This window comes from Parambassis ranga, chromosome 21, assembly GCF_900634625.1.
Source record: "Parambassis ranga chromosome 21, fParRan2.1, whole genome shotgun sequence".
Taxonomy (NCBI): Eukaryota; Metazoa; Chordata; class Actinopteri; family Ambassidae; genus Parambassis; species Parambassis ranga.
Window position 1 is genome coordinate 10614620 of NC_041041.1, and position 21977 is coordinate 10636596.

Genomic DNA, 21977 nt, shown 5'->3' on the forward strand with positions numbered 1-21977 from the left:
CTGAGTCATCCAGTGAAGAATGTGTTAAATAAAAAAAAAACATTTTTGTATAATTTTATAACATTCTGAGTATATTGGGGCAAATGTGGAGAACACCCTTCATCACAAGACATTTATTGGAATGTGTTTCTAAAGATTTCATCACCAAAACATTTATACAGTCACTACTATCATTCATGAGGTAAAACAAAACACTGTAGCATAAAAATGAATCCAAGCAAATGATTTGTTGTTCCTCACTGCTTTATCTTATACATGACAAGCTCACACAGTAGAACTGGCAGATGATAAATTTAAAGCGCTGTGTACCGGGAGATAAGAGAACTCAACACTTACACTTCCTGCATGCTGGGATTATACAGTATTATAGTAAGTATTTAGGGGGGAGACAAATTAAATTTTACTACTAAATGGCAATAAATAAATAAATAAAAACATTTTTATTTTTTTTAAGTTTGAAAAAGGTTCCCCAGGGCTCCACCTGCTGGACTTTTTATTTATTTATTTTTGTGATTAATTAATGTTCTGCTAGACAGCATACACCCAGACATTCCATCTGCCATGTCTATGGGACTGTTGCTCTAGTTTTTGTTTTGTAATAATAATATTATGGCCTTCAGTTGTAATCCAGGTGGTAGACCAACAGTATCTATAGTATATAAATCCCATGGTAGACAGAGACAAGCCCCTGATAGTGAATATATTATAGAGACTATCAAAGGGATAATTACCTTAGAGGCTATGCTGACTCTTTGCAGTTATAACTAAGTTAATGTAATGAAACTTTTTAATACAGTTTAAAACAGCAAAAATAATTTATGAATGGACAGTAATATTGATTTAATTCATAGTCTGGTATAACCAGCACACAGATTACACAGAAATAATACCAAAACCAAAGACATTTAATTTGAGGCTTCAACGTGCAAAAATAAAAATAAAAATTAAATTAAATTAAATTAAATTAAATTAAATTAAATCAAAACTCAGTCAGATAAAACGTTGTTTCTTTTTTTTTTTTTTTAGCACCAGGTTAGCACCAGCACCGAGGCTCTTGGGCTCTATCACTCACTTCAACAAGTCCCGCCCACAATGCCGGAACAGGAAGTACCTGCTCTCTACTGCTGACGTTGGTGCTGCTGTCCAAAGTGACGATGGCTTCCACTGATCAGTCCCTCCTGGACCTAACAGATAAGGAAACCCGGGAGAAACTGTCATTATGGGACCGCCGCACCGACGCCACGGCGCCCCTCACGGACAAACAAATGGACTCAGTCCTGGAGATCCGAGCTGCTGCTGAAACGCTATCTGTACCCTCAGAGGTAAGAAGGGATTCCGGAACAAGCTAGCTAGCAAACAGAGCTGCTAACTTTCTTTATAAAACAAGTGTGGGTTAATTAACGCAACAGCGGCATCTTAATGAACTTAGTTCACCTTTCCGATACGTTTAAATCATCTTATAGTTAATTACGGAATGCTAGCTAGAAGCTGGCTCGCATTTATGTCCTGCCACGTTAAGCTATCCAGCTAGCTAGCTTCAAGTGAAGGTAAGATAAATGAGAGCTGTTTTGTTTTGCAGCTGCCCATTGAGGACTTGTGCAGCCTGTCGTCTCGGTCTTTGCAGTCCCCGTTCACAGCTACCGTGCCCGCCTCAACGGAGGACATCCTCCTCAAGGGCTTCCAAATGCTCGAGATGGAAAATGACAGAATAGAAACTGCACAACAGGTGACTGTCATCCTCAGCAGCACAGGGCACTGGAGCCAGTCAGGCTGCCTTCTCTATAATAAGTTACACCATTGTAATACCAATGCTAATTTGTGTTGCAGTTTTTTGCCTGGTTTGCTAAGTTGCAGACACATATGGAGCAGGATGAAACTGCTCGATACAGGTAAGTTAGTCTCAAACGTGCTGTATCATGGCTGGGTGATGTTATAGCAGGAGTGCAGGCCTAGAGAGTAAACAAATCACTTTGGCATGACACATGAACAGACACCTGAATCCCCGTCCAGTGTCCACATCTCTGATCTGTTGAATTTATATGTGTGAGTTGTGTAAAGAGGCAAAACACATCTATGACCACCTCCAAACAGTGAGGCCACAGCAGGTGCATTACCTTAGGCTGCTGATAGAAGATACCTATCCTTTGTTAGGTGCTGGCAGAAGTCACAGCATCACAGAAGGTGTCATCTTTCAGTGAACAACGCGTGAAGAGTTTTTCTGTGTCAGTGCAAAAACATAAATGAGTGCTTTATTCTAATATGCAAATAAAAGGTGCATCATTCTGTATTAAGGAAAGCAAACAGATACCGTGTCTATTTACCCTTCAGGAAAACCAGAGATGCATTAAACTGCTACCAGGAACAGTGCGATGCTATTCTGAAAGATGTCAGTGCAGCTCTGGAGCACCTGGACTCCCTTCAGAAACAGTATCTGTTTGTGTCCAATAAGACTGGTGCCCTGCATGAGGCCTGTGAACAGCTCCTAAAAGAACAGGTGAGCTGCATTCAGGCACATTATAGCCAATAAACTGTAATTCTGTTTATGTGTTTTTGTTGATTATGTCTGTGATAACATGAGAAGGAGTCGTGGCTTGAAATACTGTATGATCAGTGCAGCAGATAAAAGCACATCTGACTATTAAGTTACTACTTGGCATTATTTAGTCTGCTGCTTGTTAGGTTGTATATTTTTCATTTTATTAACTTTTGCTGATGTTTACACATATAAAGGTGAGACTATATATGGGTAAACTAACATTAAAGTGACACAATATTGTTTTTAACTCCTGCTTTGCTGTTTTGTCTCTTCACAGGCGGAGCTTGTTGACCTGGCAGAGAGCATACAGCAGAAACTGTCATATTTTAACGAACTAGAAAACATAAACACGGTAGGCCTGGGTGTCTGTATTGTAAAGTATTGATAACTATATGTGTCAAAGATTAATTTATTTATAGTAATTGTAGTTATATTGAGGGGAAAATACTCAGTAATGTTTTTTTAAACTTTCATCTGCTTATGAACAAAGCGACATTTATGGAATAGTTAATTTTGACAAGATGTTTTGTTAATAAGATCAGCAGCGTGACGATTTTTCATATTTAATTGTTCTTGTCTTTTCAGAAACTGAACTCTCCAGCATTGTCTGTAAATAGTGACGGCTTTATACCAATGCTGTCCAAACTGGATGACTGCATTGAATATGTTTCTTCACATGTAAGTAGCTCACTTTTTTCTGTGGAGAGTTTCCTATCAGTTTGTGACGGTGTTAAGTAATCAGTCGACAGTGGAGCGTATTATTAGGCAGTAGAAGTTTTTAAGTTCCTGTTGTGTACATGCGCATTTAACCCAGTTTCTCACACTTGTTTGTCTCTTCTGATCACAGCCAAATTTCAAGGACCATCCGGTTTATTTGGCCAAGTTTAAACAATGTCTCTCCAAAGCTATGCACTTCATGAAGATCCACATCGTCAACACTATGCAGAATCTCACAAGCCAGTTAACGAAAAGGGTAAGAAAATATTTCCTCCTCCTCCTACACAGTTTACAACGACGACTCACAGAGCAGGCTTTCTATCTCTGCCATATGGTGTGAGTAATTTCCTTGTCTGGATTTACAAAGTGGAAAATGAAAAGAAAAATAGATATTTCTGTTTCCAGACTACTCATTAGAGTTTCTAAAAATAAGTTGATCAAGCAGAGTGTTTCTTGTGGTGTTTTTGAGCAAAAATGTTCACCACTGTATGAGAGATTCGCAGGCTAGAGCTGGTTTGATGCTTTTTTTGAAAGAAAGGCAAGAAATGGGATGTTCAAAAGAAAAGACCCATACATGAGCTGCAAACAGACCTGTCCTGAGTTTTCTACAGTTAGTCACTGAGATAGATACATTTAATTCATTTATTTTAAATGTAAATGCTGTAATATTTAATTTGCATCAGTACAAACATAACTAAATATTATATACTGATGTAATGTTTGAGGCTACATCATTTTTGTTTCCATGGACACAGTGAATAAGCCTGGCTGGATAAATATGAAATTGTTTTTTTTATAAATATGAAGTCATTTTTTATTCTTATTTATTAAAGATAAAATAATATTAATGAATTTATGTGATGCAGATGTTCTTCCTTGTTGCTCAGTGTTTTAATTGCTTTGATTTAACTCTACAATCTTGCTTTGGCAACATATGTAATTCAAATGTGACATAAATAATAACATGTGGATGTTTAGCCATGTAATTATATGATATTAAATGTTGTTTGGAAGGCCAGAAAAGTCTTATGTCTAATTTGTTTTTGTGTTTCTCCAAGGATCCAATGGGCTTGACTAATGCAGACAACGCCTTTACACTTTACTATGTTAAATTTAGAGCAGCTGCACCTAAAGTTAGAGTGAGTATAGCATTTTTGTTAATTACCTCATTACCATTACCTACCTTAGATCATTTTTCATAATAACATATGTTTTTTCTTTAGTCACTCATCGAACAGATCGAACAGAGGGCGGTGAAAATACCAGAGTGAGTATGACCATTGCTGCAGCACAAAGCATGAGTATTAGCCTCCCTCTCTTATATAGATATTTTTCCACAGCGCCTATGCTAAATTAACTCATCTTTCTTTATATTAATGTGAACAGATACCATCAGCTCCTTGATGAAATCCATCAGTGCTATCTCGACCAGAGAGAGCAGCTTCTAAGTCCCTGCATTACATCCACCATTACTGACTTGACCAACCAAAACAGCAAAGACCACTGCGCCCTGGTGAGGCACGATGAGTTCAAAGCTGACACTGCCCTTTAGATTTAGTAAGGTGACATTTGAGCTTGTGTAGAATGGACAGCGTGGGCCCTCTGGGATATTTTCTGCAGTGTTGGGGAGAGACACAAAGCTTCTGTGCACATGATAAATGAGCACAATCTGAGTTTACAGCCGCCGTCTAGAGATATTCCTCCTGCAGTGCAGTGAGGTCTTTCTCCCATGTTTGTTAATTTAACTAAACCTAAACATTGGAAGATACTAATGATTAAATATTTTTCAGTTCTTATATGTGATGTTTCATACAAACCTCTTCCCTTTTGACTCGCCACAGACTGTGTACTTCAGGCTGTTGTGGTAATTTAAACACTTCACTAATTGGCTTGATGGTGATGCGGTAATTAAAGGTCAGAATTTCATGTAATGAAACATCATAACGGTCGCACCACCTGTCCAGATCCTCCCTTTAATGAATCCTGAAAGGTTATGCATCTTGTTAATGGTTTCTGTAATAGGTTGCCTGCATCATTTATGTGGGAGAATGTGTTTGCTGTTGAGGTGGAGCAGGTATTTGACAGGAACTGCATCATGTGATCACTCTGTGTGTGTGTTCGTTCATACAGGTTCGCAGCGGTTGTGCCTTCATGGTTCACGTGTGTCAGGATGAACACCAGCTTTACAATGAGTTCTTCTCCAAACCTACACTTAAACTAGAGTAAGTAGCACGTGCTTCATAGAAACATGATGACAGATCACACAGCAGCATTGTTTGTTTAAGGAGTGGTATTTTAAAAGGACCATAGCCAATTCATATTGAGCTTGATATGCTTAATGTTTGAAATAGCATTTTGTTTTCTTTATATGAGGAAAACAAGAAAGTAAAAGTTTAGCTTTTGTCTCATTTGTACAAAACAATGAAATGGGTTTTGTTATCTCCACAGTGAGCTGCTGGAGAAGTTATGTCTGTCGCTGTATGATGTCCTTCGGCCTCTGATAATACACATCATTCACCTGGAAACCCTGTCTGAGCTCTGCAGCATCCTCAAGAATGAGATGCTAGAAGACCATGTTCAAAACAATGGTGGGTTAGGCTGGCTCAAAATCATATTTATGTTTATAACTGCTACAAATAATCTTTTAAATATCCCTTATTTTGTCAACCAATGAAATAAACTTTTTATGCTGAGGGCTAGAATATTTGTTAGTTCCCAGTTTCATGATCTCATGAACCCACCATGTTTAATATTCCTATACATTTCCTATAAGGACTTGTTGGTCAAACTGAGCCCTGACCTCTGTTCTTCTCTGTAGCTGCTCAGCTGGGGGCCTTTGATGCAGTGGTGAAGCAGATGCTGGAGGATGTGCAGGAGAGGCTTGTCTACAGGACTCACATTTACATTCAGACCGATATCATAGGCTACAACCCAGCTCCAGGAGATCTGGCCTACCCTGAAAAACTGGAGATGATGGAGGTAAGACTTGGCTTTTCTGTAGAATATCAGTATATGAGTTTAGAGGTGTGAGTATAATGACATTGTTTTATGTTGCACACATTCGTATGTATAGTAAGGCTTCATGATTTCAGTGCAGCTTGAAGTTTTAGGCGCAGGTGGTCTCTGGTCATCTCTCTTCTGCAGCAGTTGTAAAAAAAAAAATAATTTGAGTCTTGAGTAATATTTTAAAGCTATTTAATGTGTTTTGCTCAAAATCACTTTGATAGTCCAGGCGTACTCTCTGGTTTTTCTTTAGATATTCATAAGTCTTTTTGTCTGTCTCTTTTGACTTTTTTATGTTTCAAAGAAGAGCAGAGGAAGAAAGTGACTTTCCAACTTCTAACAGCTTCTATCTGCAACTCCATAAATGTTGTAATGTTTTAAGCTAAATTATGCAAATGTAAGGATGTGGAAAGTTTTAGTGAATATCTGTGCATGTTATTAAATATACCTTAGAGTCTTACATTTATTAACTTCCACTGTTCTCCTAAAATCAAACCTTACTTATGCTCTTGACATTTCTGACTTCGTTTGTGTACACAAGTTTTGTCAATTTTGCATTTAAAAAACTTGTGTTCCAGATTAAAAAAATGGAATTGCCTTTTACTTTTCTCGCCTTTTTAATAGAGAATCGCTCAGAGCTTGAAGGAAGAGCAGATGAAGCAGATGTCACAGGAGTCCACATTTTCTGACGTGCAGCTTGAAGATCCTGATGGCAGAAGAAACAGTAATGCTGGAGTGCATTTGCAGATAACACCTGTTACTTTTCTTTACAGTGTCATGTGTTATTGTCATTTACCTGACAGCTTCTCTCTCCTTTGTACATTGTGTACAGGCACCATAGAAGCGTCTCGCCTACAGACGTCTGTCTCTCCTGCTGATCTGCACGGCATGTGGTACCCTACTGTCAGAAGAACTCTGGTTTGCCTCTCCAAACTATACAGATGTATAGATGTGAGTTTATTTTTATTTTTAGTTGCTTGTTTAAAGTGCAGCAGTGTCTGATTAGAGCACTTTAGCATTTCTTATTCATGTGTTTTCTTTACTCCAACTCTTGGTCTTTTTCCAGAGAGCAGTCTTCCAGGGTTTATCTCAAGAAGCCTTATCTGCGTGCATCCAGTCCCTGCTTAAAGCTTCTGATATCATCCTTAAAAATAAGGTTGGCACAAAGAGCTAAGTGTGGAGTTTTGTAATTTCTACTAAACTTTTTCAAATTTATTATTATTAAAAAAAAAAAGAAAAATATTTTTACATAGTAAATAAGATCAATTCTCTTTTAGAAAATAATCCTCCAGGCTACAAGGCCTTTAGCTAAAGCAGCCGGGATATCATTTAGAGTTTATTTTAATAGGTGCTTTATTATGCGAAGCAGAGTGTTCAGCAGACCATGCTTTATTTATGGCCTTCTCTCACCTTCAAATTTGCTGTCAATATCTGCTAACTGGCCCGTTTCACCCTAACACTTCAAATTCAGCAGCAGCAGCATTAATCTGAGAAGATATGTGTGCACTCTGTGTTGATGATGTCTTTTTTTCCCAGTGTTTTAGTTGCTAGCTGAGCAACAAAACGATATCAGCTGCCTTATTTTGTCACAATAATATGTCCCTTTCTAGCCGTGGTTAATCAGCAGTTATTAATTAGGCATATTCCCTTATCACCATGGAGCCTGTGCTTTTTATGTTCTCTGTAGTTTGGGTACTCAGCAGATGCCCTTTTGTGTTGGCAGCCTGCAGTGTGGATTTAACAGTGTGCTCTCACTTTTCTGTAGACACAAATAGATGGGCAACTTTTCCTGATCAAGCACCTGCTGATAATGCGTGAACAGATTGCCCCATTTCACACCGATTTTGCCATCAAGGAAATCTCACTGGACCTGAAAAAAACGCGAGGTAAGATAATTAAAGGTGGAGGGAACATTGGCGTTCAGCTCCATAAAGCCAGTCATTACATTTTCATGCTCATTAAGCAACTTGTGACTATCACATGCACCGGTGGCAACAATTAATGTGGAAATTGTAATCCAGCACCATAATGTACATTAACCGATGGCTCACAGGGCAGATGCTCTCCTCCTCATCACCCTCATCATTCAAGATCATGTTGAATTTGTAGCACTAGAGGGCACTCTAATTCTACACCATCCAAGATTTAATCTCTCTGCTGTGTGTTAAGATGCTGCCTTCAAAATCCTGAACCCTAAGGCTGTTCCCAAATTCTTCCGACTTAACAGTCACAACGCCATTCTTGAATTCCTGTTGGAGGTATTGTTTTTTTTTTCGTGTCCTCACATTTTCTACCAAACAAACCATACACTTTATGTGCTTTGATCGCACCGTGCCTCAGGGAAATGCCACTTGATAGTGTTAAAGCCTTTTTCCCTCTGTGGCCCCCAGGGAACACCAGAGATAAAGGAGCACTACATTGACTCTAAGAAGGATGTGGACCGACACCTGAAGTTCAGCTGTGAGCAGTTTATCCAGCAGCAGACTCAGATCTTTGTGGGGAACCTTGAGGAGTTTCTCACCAAGGTAACAGTTAGATCGCAGGCAGACTTTACCCTCAGGCAACGACCACTCTGACCTTCATTTTTTTCAGCTTTTACCTTTTTAGAAAAAAAATCATTTGCTTATTCACTTATCATGAAGGTTTCTGTACTTTTAACTGGCGAGTAAAGATTAAAAGGACTTCTCATCGAGGACGTGTAATTCAGTTTTATGCATATGTTTTCATATTTTATCTTCTCGCAACTATTTGTTTCCTGTCTTTCACTTAGTTTTCCACTCTTATTCATGCAAATTCTGCTGTGATTTTAAAACAGAATTGATATGCCTGAAGCGGCCGCATGGCTTCCTGTGCTTGTTTGGCTTACCGTGGCTAACACAAATGATGTCTGTTTTTGTTTTGTTTGCACTCAGGTTGCAGCTCTTAAAACTATGGCCATCCAAGGTGGTCCCACTTACAGTCTGTCTCAGCAACCTTGGGCACAGCCAGGTGAGATTTGTCTCAGAAAATGCCATGAGCACCATTCTGCAATTTATCAAAACCCGTATAGCGAATGTTAGAGGGCATGTCAGTGTTTTTTTTTTTTTGTAGTTTTTTTTTATGTCTGAGTTTTTTTTTCTCTTTTTTTCAGCAAAGATCAACGATATAGTGATGGCTACCTACCGAGTGATGAAGAGCAAGCTGCCAAGCACTTTACAAAGCATGTCCTTGTACTTAGCCAATAGAGACACAGAGTTCATCCTTTTCAAGCCTGTCCGGGTGGGTGGCAGAAAAGCTAGGCTATAGCATGTACCACATGAGTCAGGTTCTTTCTGAGGCATTGTTAAAGCTCTAAGAATCCTTTTCATACTCTGTTTACAAAGGAGGACACCATGTTGTTGCACTGCAAGGTCCATTCAGTGTGTTAGATTACAAACTATAAAATGATCAAGAGAGCTAGACTCATAGCACTTCCTGGTAAATATTGACATTCTAGGTCTATTTTATTAGCATTATACATTTATTTATTAGTGAATGAAACACACTATAGTGTACCAAATAATCGTCAGTGATGTTGGGTACACTAGACAGCTCTTTAGGATTCTGTGTTTGAAAGCTTCTCTTGTGGATGTTTTTGTTTAAATTTTGCTGTGAGATTGTGCCTTTAGCCATAAATTGTCAGCATGATTGAACTGTAATAGAGAAATCTTTGTGCTGCCTGTGTATTGTTCATCAAGGTCCCAGGTGAGGCTGAATGAGAGAGCAACAAAATTCTGTGGTTGACATGGAAACAAGATAGTGAGGGGGACATAGGCCAGATGGAAATGCAGTATTAATTTCCTTCCAGCACTCAGTAATAGGATGGCTTTTTTCCCCTCTTTACCACAGAATAACATCCAGCAGGTATTCCAAAGACTGCACGCCTTGCTTCAGGAGGAGTACACTGGAGAGGACCTTCAAATCATTGCGTGTCCATCTATGGAGCAGGTATAGTACTGTGGGATTATCACAGCCTAAAGGCACTTGGTATAATAAACACTGCTGCAGCATACAGCCACTGAGGGCAACTACTAGTTCAGAAACATTAAATAACATCCATATATCAGCTGAGGCCCCTTAAGTACTCATGATTTTCCACGGCTCTATTTCAGATTAACCTGCTGCTGTCTGTGAATAAGTAATGTTCGGTGTAGTGATGCTGGTGAACACCCTCTGGATAACGATGGAAAGCAATGTGGTGCTTCAACTCTAGCCATGACCAGGGGCTGAGTGAGCGAACAAGATGACGGCACCTGAGCTGCATGTTGGAACACGAGTACTGAACCACACCAGGCCAAAAAGTGTTTTTTTTTCTTGACAAGGCACTTCAGTAAGGGTTCACGTTTTTATCTTAAAGTTTATAATAAACTGGAAGGTGGATAGGAACTTTTGGGATCCTATTAGAGCCATTTTGTTGACTTAAAATAAAGGCTGATGTTGTGGTTAGGGTTGCTTTAAAGTAGACTTCATCCTGATGGGGGTAGCTTTATGATCTTTCTGACACCAAGAGTTTGAACACTTTTAGGATGGGACGGTGTGTGTGTTCAGTAGAGGACACTTGAAGGTGCACAAATGGAGCTGCTTAGCAGTTGCTCATCAGCCAGGTAGCTCGTGGCCAGTAAGGGCTTGCCTTGATTCCCCTGATGGGTGTTCAAGGATGATAAGAAACAAATGCTGCAAAAATATTATATTCCTCTATTTTGACATACACAAATGAACCAATGATGACCTGCACGGGCATCTCAGGTCCATCAGGGTTTCGCTTTCCAATCAAAGTAAGGCCTGCTCAGCTGTTTTACCTTTTCATTCTCCTCACAAACATTTTTGTTATTCTGTTGCATATATGTAAAAAAATCTCAGTTTTATACTTTTTCTTTTTTAACCAGTTGATTAAAACAAAGTAATGGACCTCGAGCTATACCTGATTGAAGGGTGTGGGTCCTCACAGAGTAACAAAAGTAACCGGACACTATCAGTGTAACATTTGCTTTGCTGTGTCCTGTGTAAAAATTCTATGTACAGTTCTGCTATTTATGGAAATTCTAATTAAAGAATGAGGTTAATAATGATCTTTGGCTTTATTTTTTTTAAAGCACTTGGTCATTAATTTCAAATTTACACTGCAGCTCCAAACGCTTCACACAAATGAGAAAACTGCCATTCAAGGACATCACCGGCTTTAGGGGGTCTTCTTGGCAGACTGTGGCTGTTTCACTGGCAGCTGCCGTCTTCCCATCTGCGAGATGAGGCTTTGCTGGGGCTTGACCTTCCGTGGACTGACAGTCTTTTGATAGGTGATGAGGGACTGGATGTTCTGGAGCAGGACATTGATCTTTGCACTCTTCTGCTGCAGATACCTCTGAAGCATGTCAGGCTCTGGCGGTGTTAGACCTTTGCCTTGATTCATCTGTGACAGCAAGGAAATAAAAAATAAAGCAGAATTCTTTGGTCTAAAATTGGCCTTCTTTTCTTGTATGTCTGTAATAATAGCACAAGCCACACACACACTCACCTTCAGTTTTGACCCTACTTTAAGCTGTAAGCTGTGTTCATCTGAGGTGAAAGGGATGCAGATGTTCTCCTGGGATTGGATGTGGATGTTTAAGTGAGGGCTTAGTGTCAGCTTGAGATGCTGGCAGGGTGGTGGTGGTTGGGGGGGGGGGGCGTGAACATGACTCGTTTTGTCTAGCCACCTCCACCCGTTTCCTCACATCCCCGGTGTCACTGCAGTAGGTGCCACCCGACAAAGTCAGATTTACCTTTTAAAAGAGAAGCGACCTGTGAGCTGTGAGCAGTTAGGCCCTCTGGAATTATATTGTCTCATCCAAATAGTTTGTCATCTCTGTCCGCTGCCTGTTTTAATTGAGAAACTAAATTCAATGTGCTTCTGCAGAGATCAGGTGATAATAATAGATTTTAATTATGATGATTTTACTTTGTGAAATAAAACATGATTAAAAAACCAATTATACCAAACGCAGCCGTTTCTGTGGTAACAGGTACCCTGTGCTCTGTTCGTGAAAACTGCCTGAATGCGAGGCTCCTCTTGTTGGTCTTCACAAGACCAGCTGATGGAGTGTGCCCCAGCTACAATGTTAAATATCATTAAGGTCTAACATAAAATTCATATCCATAAATTTAGATTCATAAAGGATACCACACATGGCCTGTTCCATCTGGAAACATCAGAGCAAACGTTTGGCCATCGCTATAGTGTTTGACAGTACCATCAGTCTAGCAGTTTCTGTACTGAAAGTGATCCTGGTTTCTATTTCATGGAATGAAGCTCCCTTCTTGACAGTGGAAGCATCATCAGAGTGCAGGGTTACACGTACTTGTTTGTGTACTGTAATGTAGTTAAAGGTGTCATGACATGGATGAACAGAAAGGAAGGAAAGGCAAATTTAATCTGCATGAGATATTTCTGTGGTCCATGGTGTGTGTAACCTGCTTTAGGGGTCCGTTGAGCTGAGCCTCTTTCTGATTCCAAACCTTTTAACCTGCGGCGTGTCACGGAAAATATAGCATCAGACATTCAATAGCATAGAAACGTAATTTAGAAAAAAAAAAAACACATGTAATGGTGGAAGCCAGTAATAGACACTAGAATCCTGACCTTTGATCTATCTGCATGGCTGGGTCTCTATCAGTCACACTTTCTTTAGTGATAACCGCTGCAGCCTTTGGCAAAACCTCTGATAGCTTCCATGCCTTCTCACAGAGAGATAGAGAAAAAATACAGAAAGAGGGAGAAGAAAAGAGCAAAGGAAGTGTAGAAAGGCCACAGACATTCTCAATTTTGTTTCTTTATTTATTCATATGTATTATTATTACTCCTCAGCTGTGTAGGAGTCAAAATGTTTTATTTCAAAAGCCATCTTTCTTGATTCGTGTGGTTTGTTTTCTCCTCCTTTCAGACAATTCAAGTTGGCATTTTCAAGTGGTGCTATTTGTCTTCCAGAGTTCACTACTTCATACAGAAAATTGTTCAGTTTCTTCATTTGAAGTGTGAGTTTGCTCATTTTAATACGAATGTTTCTAACAATGTTGATATTTATGTTTTTTTTAGATAATTACTCAAACTCCAAGTCATTAAAATGAGCAAAGTCACACTTGTTTTTCCAGTTCAGTCAGTTACTGTAGCTTTAGCTGCACACTCTCTCTCTCTCACCTCTTTTGGGTCAACACTGTTGGCTATCTGATCATTGGTCACCAGGGATTTCTTCAGCTGCTGGCTGTGCTCAGAGCAAATGTTCAACACGGTCTGCAGCCGCTCCTCTGATCCACTCGAGGTTGGCATCTGAAATCGTTATCGGAATAGATGCTTTTAATTCTCTCCTTTTTTAAAATTTATACTCATAAAAAGACGTCAGAAATACATAAAATCTAAGTTAATGAGGCGTTCAACTCAAAAAGTCTGACGTTTTAGAACGAGCAAGCAGCAGTGACAGGAGAGTTTTGGTACAAAACCTATGCAGACTAATTGCATGTTCCATAAATGAATTCATATTCATAGCAGAAGTAGGGGAAAATGAGCAGTTTATAAAAAAGAAAAAAAAGAAAAAGTGGCATTTTCCTCCATACCTTGTCCAGATTAGTTAAAGACTCTTGAGTTTCTCTTTGGCAGGCTGCAGCAGTTTGGGGAGTTTCCTTGCTGAGCAAATCCAACACTTCATTATCTGGGGATATCTCCAACTCAGACTTCATGTTTTTAGAAACACTCTGAGGAGAAAAAAACAAAGACGCTTCATAATTTATTAAATTCTTTTGAGGTCTTTAACTTGTGCTTCATGAATAAATCAAAAACCTGCGAAACTCCATGTCTCTGGGTACCATGTCATATCATCTTTCACAAGATAAAACTCACACTGTGACAAGGATAGACAAGGCTGTGAAAAACTCACGTATTTCTTTGGCGATAGAAAAATCAGCTCTGTAAAATACACAGAAGAGCTTCATATATGCTAATTGTGTCTATTCACCGTGTGTCTGAGGGCGCTCTACAGAGTGCATTTCAGATGTTAGTTTAATAATGGGTGTCCCAGCTAAAAAGCTTTTACTTTGTCAAGGTCATCTTATTGCTGCGGAACACCTCAGCGTGAGTTTGTGGCTGTGAACCTACTCCGTGGTCCAGCTCGACCCTGCGTTCCTCTCTGGATCTGTTGGTGTTTCTTTGTTTGGTTGATTATTATCTGATGGTAAAAAGTAATTATTTCAGACATATGCAGTCATTTATCAGGCGAGGTCAGAGACTAATGAATCTGTACCTTGACTACACGTCTGTGTGAAGAATATGGATCTTCACATATTCACATGAGCTCACACTGTAAACATTCCCATATGAATAAACATGCAAAGTGTTATGAGTGTCTATATGAGGAGATAACATTGTTTGTTTGCATTTGTTTACCGTCTTGATGCCAGAAAGAAATTTATATCTTTGTTATCCAACCAAGGCCTTACACATGACAGCAATTGTCTCATGTTAATTTGTAGTATTTCTCTTCTAACCTGTGTGCGTCTAAAAATCCGACATTTGAAGTTGAATCCATCTCGCTTGATTTAGTAGGTGAGTCCGGCATTTGCATCATCGTTTTTTGACTCATTGTGAAACAGATGTGAGGAGAGGAACCACAGAAGAAGAAAAAATGATTCATATATACAAATAATAACAGCTCTTAGTGTACCATAGCAACCACAGAAGAAGAAGAAGAAGAAGAAGCAGCAGCAGCTGTGTCTATGGCAGGCACAACACAAAACCATAAAACCACCTCTTCTTTTATTTGATCTCTTCTTTAATTCTCACCACATTCAATACTGCACACAGTATGGTATATTTGCATCGCTGTGTGTTGCTTTAGGCACTTCAAATGTTCCATCAAATGTTTGGATGTTTGATTGATTCTCGATTCACTGTGCAGCGTGACAACAAGCCCAAATACAGGCAGAGATACAGAGAGCCAGCTTCAATGATAAGAAGGATTCCTGCTGCAGATGGTCGATCCCACACACACACACACACACTCAGTTTTGATCTCAATATCTAGTTAGTGTGGGATTACATGAAGACATGGAAGGAACCGAGGGCACCTACAGTTCTTAGGGCTGGAAAAAAAGATAGGAAACATTACTTGTTCAAGTTTAAGGGCTCATAAGTTCATAAGGCCCATGGGTCCTTTTCAGGAAACCTGGATCATTCATGTTTCAAAACAGTCATGTTAATCACTGAGAGTCTTCTTCATTTTTTTATGTATAGAAATACCACAAAAGCTTCTGAATTCAAAGTATCTGCATAATTAATTTCCTTTAACCCTAGGCCACATATTTATCAATCACTTCATACTTTAAGAAGATGTTTAATTAAACCTATTGAACAGTCATAAGATAAGATAAGATAAAACTTTATTAATCCCGAAGGAAATTCTTGTGCCAGAGGTATCAAGTTACATTAAATGCAGTTAAGTACAGAGTATAAAAGTATAAGTGTCACTATAATCCAAAATAAGAGTGCAGTATGCAGAATGAGCACAATATATGATACATGGATACAAATATGGAGATGTAAGGTGCTAAGTAAACATAAATATAGTAAGTGGAGGGAATGACAGTGATGCCTGACATGATTATCCAGCGCTTCTCCCTACAGAAAGGGGAGGAGTTATACAGTCTGAGTTATTATAATGTCTTTAAATTTAAATATAGGCTATTTGATCTAATGTATAATTTAACATTTTAACAATTTAACATGATGCACAGCACAGCAGCGTGTTTTATTGTTTTCACAGTGTTCAGTGTAATATTTGTTTCTGGAATTGCAACCCACTCAGGCACTATGTTTATTTATGCCCAGACCAGTAGAACAAAATGTAAATTTGGCTGAAATAAATTCAGTGAAAAAAGAAGGGGGGGGGGCAGATGTCATTAGTGTGTTTTGACTTTAGGTCTGAGTGTAAATCAGCTGCTGTACGTACTCACGTTCAGGAGTTGCTCAGTGGGAGCTCAATAATTTAAAGGTCTGGGAATAACACTAATTAAGAGTCTTCCAGGGAGTCATATATAGTAACTAGATAATAGAAATAAATAATTACAGTAGCCCGCTGTTGACAAGAAGACTAGACCACAGTTTGTGTGAGTATTACTAACAGCTCTGAACAAGTATTTGAAAACATTGACTTAAGTTCAGGCTGGTCTCTCTGAGCGTGTCAGTGTGCATGTGCAGTCATCTTTTGATACAACATGAATATGTATGTTGGTGACTAAAAAGCCTGCGTGATGTCCTTCATGATTTATCTGTTTTATATAATTAGGCGTTGCTACTCCACATGATTTATTTATCCTGGAGGTTCATTTTTGACATGCTGCACACCACAGAAATACAGCCTTTGCTCATTTCTAATGTCTACTCCACACTTTTGAGAGAAAACATGTTGCAAGACGTCTGAGCTGTAAACTGACTGGGAAAATAACCGCTTGTGAAGGTTGTGTCTGCGAATGTGCAGCGCTCGCAACAGACTCAGAATAGCAGAGAATTGATTAAAAATTGATTTAGACTCTATAGCTGTATAATGGTGAGCTCTGGATGCACAAAGCTTTGTGTCTGATGAATGCAGTTTAACCTTTTTTGTGGTTACTCTCAGAAAAATTAGAGATGATTCACTATCTGAGCATTCAGCTTAAAAAGTGACTTCACCTGATGGCAGTTTATCCAATGGACCACAGCAAAGCTGTCATGAATGAGCCTTAGTGATCACATCAGTGTATGTTACAATACTATACAGGCAAATAATATGAAGGCAGAGTGTTATTGCTCAGCTGCAGTGAGCTCCTCCCCTTTAAACTAAAACACAAGAACCTTTTTACAGTGACATCTTTGTTGAAAAGCTCCCTTAAGAGCTGACTCTGATCTGGGTTCCTGGCATGAGTATTGCAGCCTGTAAGTGTGCTCTTCCCACTGTTCAATGCAGATTGTTTAATGTGCATTCTGTGTGAGGTGGAACAGCAGGGTATTTTGTTGCTCCTCTGAGCTGGCAGTGGAAAACTAGAGATGCATCGATCTGACGGTAATATCGGCTGTCTGCCCCGACAGTGACACAATGGGGTTGATCCATGAGGCCGGTCTCTCCAATGTCCAATGTCTTCTACGTATGCGATGTTGTGCGTCAGCAGCACATGAAGCATGCCCACAGACCTGACTCACAACAGTAAAAACGTAGATCGAGCATTGTATGGGATTGTGGTAGTGAACCCTTGTGAGGCTTTCTTGAATGCAGCCCTGAAGCTGGCCTCTCTATCTATCAGAGCCAGGAGATGTGGGTCACCTGTTGGCTCCTCTCTCACTGTTTCACTTTTTTCTCTTGGGGTGGCCGTGGCTGGTTTCCCCTCTGAGAGCAGGAGCAAATTGTCCAGCATAGCCAGGGTGTATAGTAATGTGTTGGATTCAAGGGGAACCTGAGGCCCCAGGCCTCTTTCTGGCAGTTATTCCCCCACCCTCCAGGTGGTGAGTAGAGTTGTTTGTAATGCTTTTTTTATATGAAGTGCTCTCCATAAATGTATTTTCATTTTAGGTTCTTTGCTGATGTTTTGCCATTTGGTCGCCCTGGTACATGTATACTCCCCCATTCATTCATATATTTAATAGCTCAAGGGTCTCTGCGACCAGCAGCTCATTCACTTACTGCAGCTCATTCTAATCATTCTAATAATTATTTACCAATGGCTAGCTTGGTTATCATTAGCTTGACTTGGCTTCTCCAGTTAATGAGTGTCATACCCTGTAATGAACCGCGCGTGCATGCTGTGAACAGCCCTGCTCTTGTACCATAAATGGCAACAATCACTGGCAATGTAGTATTAGAAATGGCTGGATGTTATAATGGATGTTAGAGGTGATGGTGCGGTTGTTATTGTGTGTTATTGTGTGTGTGTACAGGAGCAGTGATCAGGCTGTTAAGGGATGTACAACAGTTTTACCCAGGATATAATCAGTTAATTTCCACTCTGTCTAGATCATCATTTGTTCTAATAGAATGTCTCAAGTATTAATTATAGTTGCCTGTATTAATTCATCAAGTGGACCCTTGTAGAGCAAGTTTATACACAATCTGGGATTATTGTTTTTTTGTTAATTTCTTCAAGCTACATTTTACAATGAACTGATTTCCAGCATTTACTGAAATGTGCAGCTCCATCACATTCTTTTGTGTCACTGTGAATGTCTGTAAGCCTCAGATGCTTAAATAATGTGGTGCTGTAGTCCCCGCACTGCCATAAATGATGTTAGCTTGTGCCATTTCTGTTTTCCTCTCTTCATTTACACAGGCCTTTATTTCCTTTTGGGTGACTTCTCCTTCCCCATCTGTCTGCCAAGCCGCTGCATACGGGCAATGAAACTGTAATGTGGCTTAATGTTGTTCAGATTTGCAGAGTGGTGTGACATACAGGTCTGCATCTGGACAAACAGAGAATCTCTCTCCTCTTCATTTGGATACATCTCTGCAAACTGCTGTGCTCTGGATCGTCATCTCTTCAGACAAATGAGCTGCATTTAAAAGAAAAGAAAATAACACTGTCCCTTTTCAAATGCATTTTTTTCTATCTGTGTACACACTGATTAGTGTTAATGGCTTCTGTAAATTGCTGCATGCTACAGAGGGTCTAAGAGAAACACATTAAATCCTCAGCATACATCTTCTGCATTGTATTTATCATCACATACCTTGAGCTTTGACCCCACACAGACACGTGCAGTTTGCTCCTGATGGTGACATACGTGCGTTCCTGTGAGTGTATGCGCACGTTGATGTGTGGTCCCAGGGTAATGGTGAGCGGCTTTGAAGGGACGCTCACGTACACGTGGGTCAAAACACAACCCATTCCAGCGCCTCGTGAAGCAGAGACCCCCACCAGGGGTCAGATTCAACCTTTGAATGGATGATAGAGCTCAAAGACACAGCTCAGAGAATTAGCTGATAGGATTGACACCTCTGTCATTTTTGTTCAGAAATACACAGCCAGTTGGTTGAATAGCAGCTATATATATTTAAATTTAAATGTATTATATATATATATATATATATATATATATATATATATATATATATATATATATATATATATATATATATTTCTTTGTTTTAATTATTATACATTGATTTATTATAGAATATAAATAGGTCACTGCCGGGAAGGTTTTGCACATTCTAATTACACTGCAACATAAATAATGAAGTTTTTAATTGAAAAACATGTGGGTGTAAATTGTGAACCAAATTAAATGGATGCATGTTATTATTAGCATGAGTATTACCTGATCTAATGTGTTTTTTTATTCAAAGTAAAGTTGGTTCATCACTAAAAGTGGTTCATCACTACAGGCGAGCTTCAGCTCTCTATACATGTGACAGTGGTGTCAATCTTGTCATCGAATTCTCTACCACAAAACTAATATTAATACTCAAAATGTCAAAACATGACTTCACAACCTTATTTAATAAGCCTATTATTTTAATTACCGTATCCTTCCATGTGGATGGTAGCATGTGGAGTGGCCTTTATTTGTAAAAAATGCCTTTGATTCTGGGCCCCACGTCCTTGTCCTCCAAAGACTATGTAAGTGAAGTCAGCAGCTTCTGTAGAGGATATTATAATGGCTGCTTTCCCAGAAGGATAACTTTGCCTATTAAGGATCATTAACATAGTGCAAACCTTTTAATCAAAGGAAACAAATGTAGTCTCATATTCCCGCTTTGACCTCGTCCTTGAGTGTCCGGTTCACTCACAGTTTAAAAGGATACAAAACATTCCCCGTTCCATCTGGACATAAGGTCAGAAAACGTTGGCCACTTTTGTAGAACTTCTTAATTACGTCCTTACGCTGTGACACAAAAATTGCCATAACATTTATTATATATCTTGTAAATACAGTTGGCTGTAGCCCACCTTTTTTCTCTGAATTTACAGCAGTGATGTCCTTTTGTCTGGCTTCGTTGACAAATGATCAGAGACCACAACAACAGGGATGTCATTACAAAAGCACACGCATACCTTTGGCTCAGCATCTGTCGCTTCCTGTAGTGTAAACACCCCTGTAGTATTTGTTATATTTATCCGAGGGATCTGAAGCTCACCATTGATGTAGGGAATCTCTTTTGACAGCCTGAAGGAGGTTTTATGTTTGATTTCAGTGAGGCCTAAGCAAACAAAGGAGAATATCTGTTTGTTCATATCTGCTCAATGAGGAGCATGAAAGTAATGTGTAATATCTTCATTATTTGAGGTCATTTATCTAGACAGAGTTGACTACTTACTCTTGTTTTTATACATACTGTCTGTTTCAGGCCTTCCACTGAGTTGTAAAAGTCAACCTGCAATAGAAAATGATCAAATTATGACCTGCTGGTAAAAGCATGCAATATAAATTCACCAATTCAATATACTGCATCAGTAAAAGAAGCAGAGATGCTTTATGGCAAGCAATTGTGAATGTCATTATACACCATTACATGGAGGATGTTGGAAGCCTATCAACCAAAGGCATGGCTGTGCTTCAGCTGCTTTCCTCCCCTCCTTTGCTAGTGACGGCTGCATGAGCGCACATGTCAGATTTGTCTCTTTCTCCCTGCACAGATTTTCTCATTTGTTTATTTTGCTCCCAACAAAAAAGATTTTATCATCACAAATATTTCTATTTTACCTACAGAACTTCACCTCTTCTAAGTGGGCTTCGTTTTCCAGGAGTCCACTGTCTCTCTAAAGGGCAGCCAGAGCTGCCGGCAATAGTAACACTGGGAAAGATGAACATCCCTTTTAGATTCAACCTCAGGAAACTGGGAAAAAAAACTGATTCACAATCACCTCTTCTCATCTGATATTATAGCCTCCACACACTGCTATTACTGTGAGAAAATGGGGGAAAAAAGGACGTCACTGCCATTTTAGGCACTGGACCTCAAGTCGACATTATACCTTTTCAAACATTAGGAGGTTGTTTTGGCTCCAGCTTGTGTGCTATGAGACGAGGTGGACCCAAAGAAGGTAAATCATACTCCTTCTCTGATGCCTTTTCATCATCTATGACTTAGACTGATTTAATTCACATCTACATATAAAGATACAGATAAAAACCATTCTTGTAAATCAAAAGCTGCACTATGTCAGTCTCTTTGTCCTGTTGTTAGTGTCACATTAGCTATTATACTCATAATGGTCTGATTGCCATCTATTTAAAAGATCTTGATTACATTCAGGCATAAGCACTGTTAGGGTCAGACTAATTTTACCTGAAGATGTATAGATTGTTTTGCAAAGAGTTATTTACTCAGGTAAATATAATAACAAAGATAATTTCTGCTATGAACAACTTATCTCTGATCTATTGAGGACGTTGTCCACACTCACCTCCTCCTGCAACAACCGTGGCTCTTTAATTTCCTTTTGATCTGCACGAGAGAGAAATAATTAGGATTTTGACAGATGTCTAAGTCATAAGAGGCAAGAAGGGGCAGGAGCAGGTGACCCGTTCGCACCCCAATCTGATGACATAGCTTACCTTGACAGCTGAAAGAGAGGCTCTGCTCCACCCACTCCCAATCTGTCTGTGTTTGAGTGCTCACCAAAGTAATAAATCTTCCATCCAACCAGCGCTCCTGCATGAACTCCGCTGACACAGGCCTGCTCAGAGGAACACAGAAGACAAAAAATTTCA

At 39.3% G+C, this 21977-nt stretch overlaps 1 protein-coding gene across 1 annotated transcript; it reads left to right on the forward strand.

Annotated features, from left to right (window-relative positions):
* The first annotated feature begins 1154 nt into the window (after window positions 1-1154).
* Window positions 1155-11343, forward strand: cog3 (component of oligomeric golgi complex 3). The gene is made up of 23 exons (XM_028392959.1): window positions 1155-1322; window positions 1580-1726; window positions 1828-1889; window positions 2329-2494; window positions 2814-2888; window positions 3122-3214; window positions 3384-3509; window positions 4312-4392; window positions 4477-4520; window positions 4640-4766; window positions 5384-5475; window positions 5702-5841; window positions 6072-6232; window positions 6881-6980; window positions 7089-7207; window positions 7323-7412; window positions 8022-8142; window positions 8426-8514; window positions 8647-8781; window positions 9169-9244; window positions 9387-9514; window positions 10124-10222; window positions 10387-11343. Exons 1-23 carry the CDS (start codon window positions 1155-1157, stop codon window positions 10414-10416), a joined length of 2469 nt encoding a protein of 822 aa, XP_028248760.1. The 3' UTR covers window positions 10417-11343.
* The last annotated feature ends 10634 nt before the right edge of the window (window positions 11344-21977 follow it).

Bases quoted from the DNA above. Each gene is read 5' to 3' on its own strand.
- cog3 (XM_028392959.1), top strand. From the start codon at position 1,155: ATGGCTTCCACTGATCAGTCCCTCCTGGACCTAACAGATAAGGAAACC. The intron at 1,890-2,328 runs GTAAGTTAGTCT...TTTACCCTTCAG, and splicing joins GATGAAACTGCTCGATACAG to GAAAACCAGAGATGCATTAA. The intron at 8,143-8,425 runs GTAAGATAATTA...CTGTGTGTTAAG, and splicing joins GGACCTGAAAAAAACGCGAG to ATGCTGCCTTCAAAATCCTG.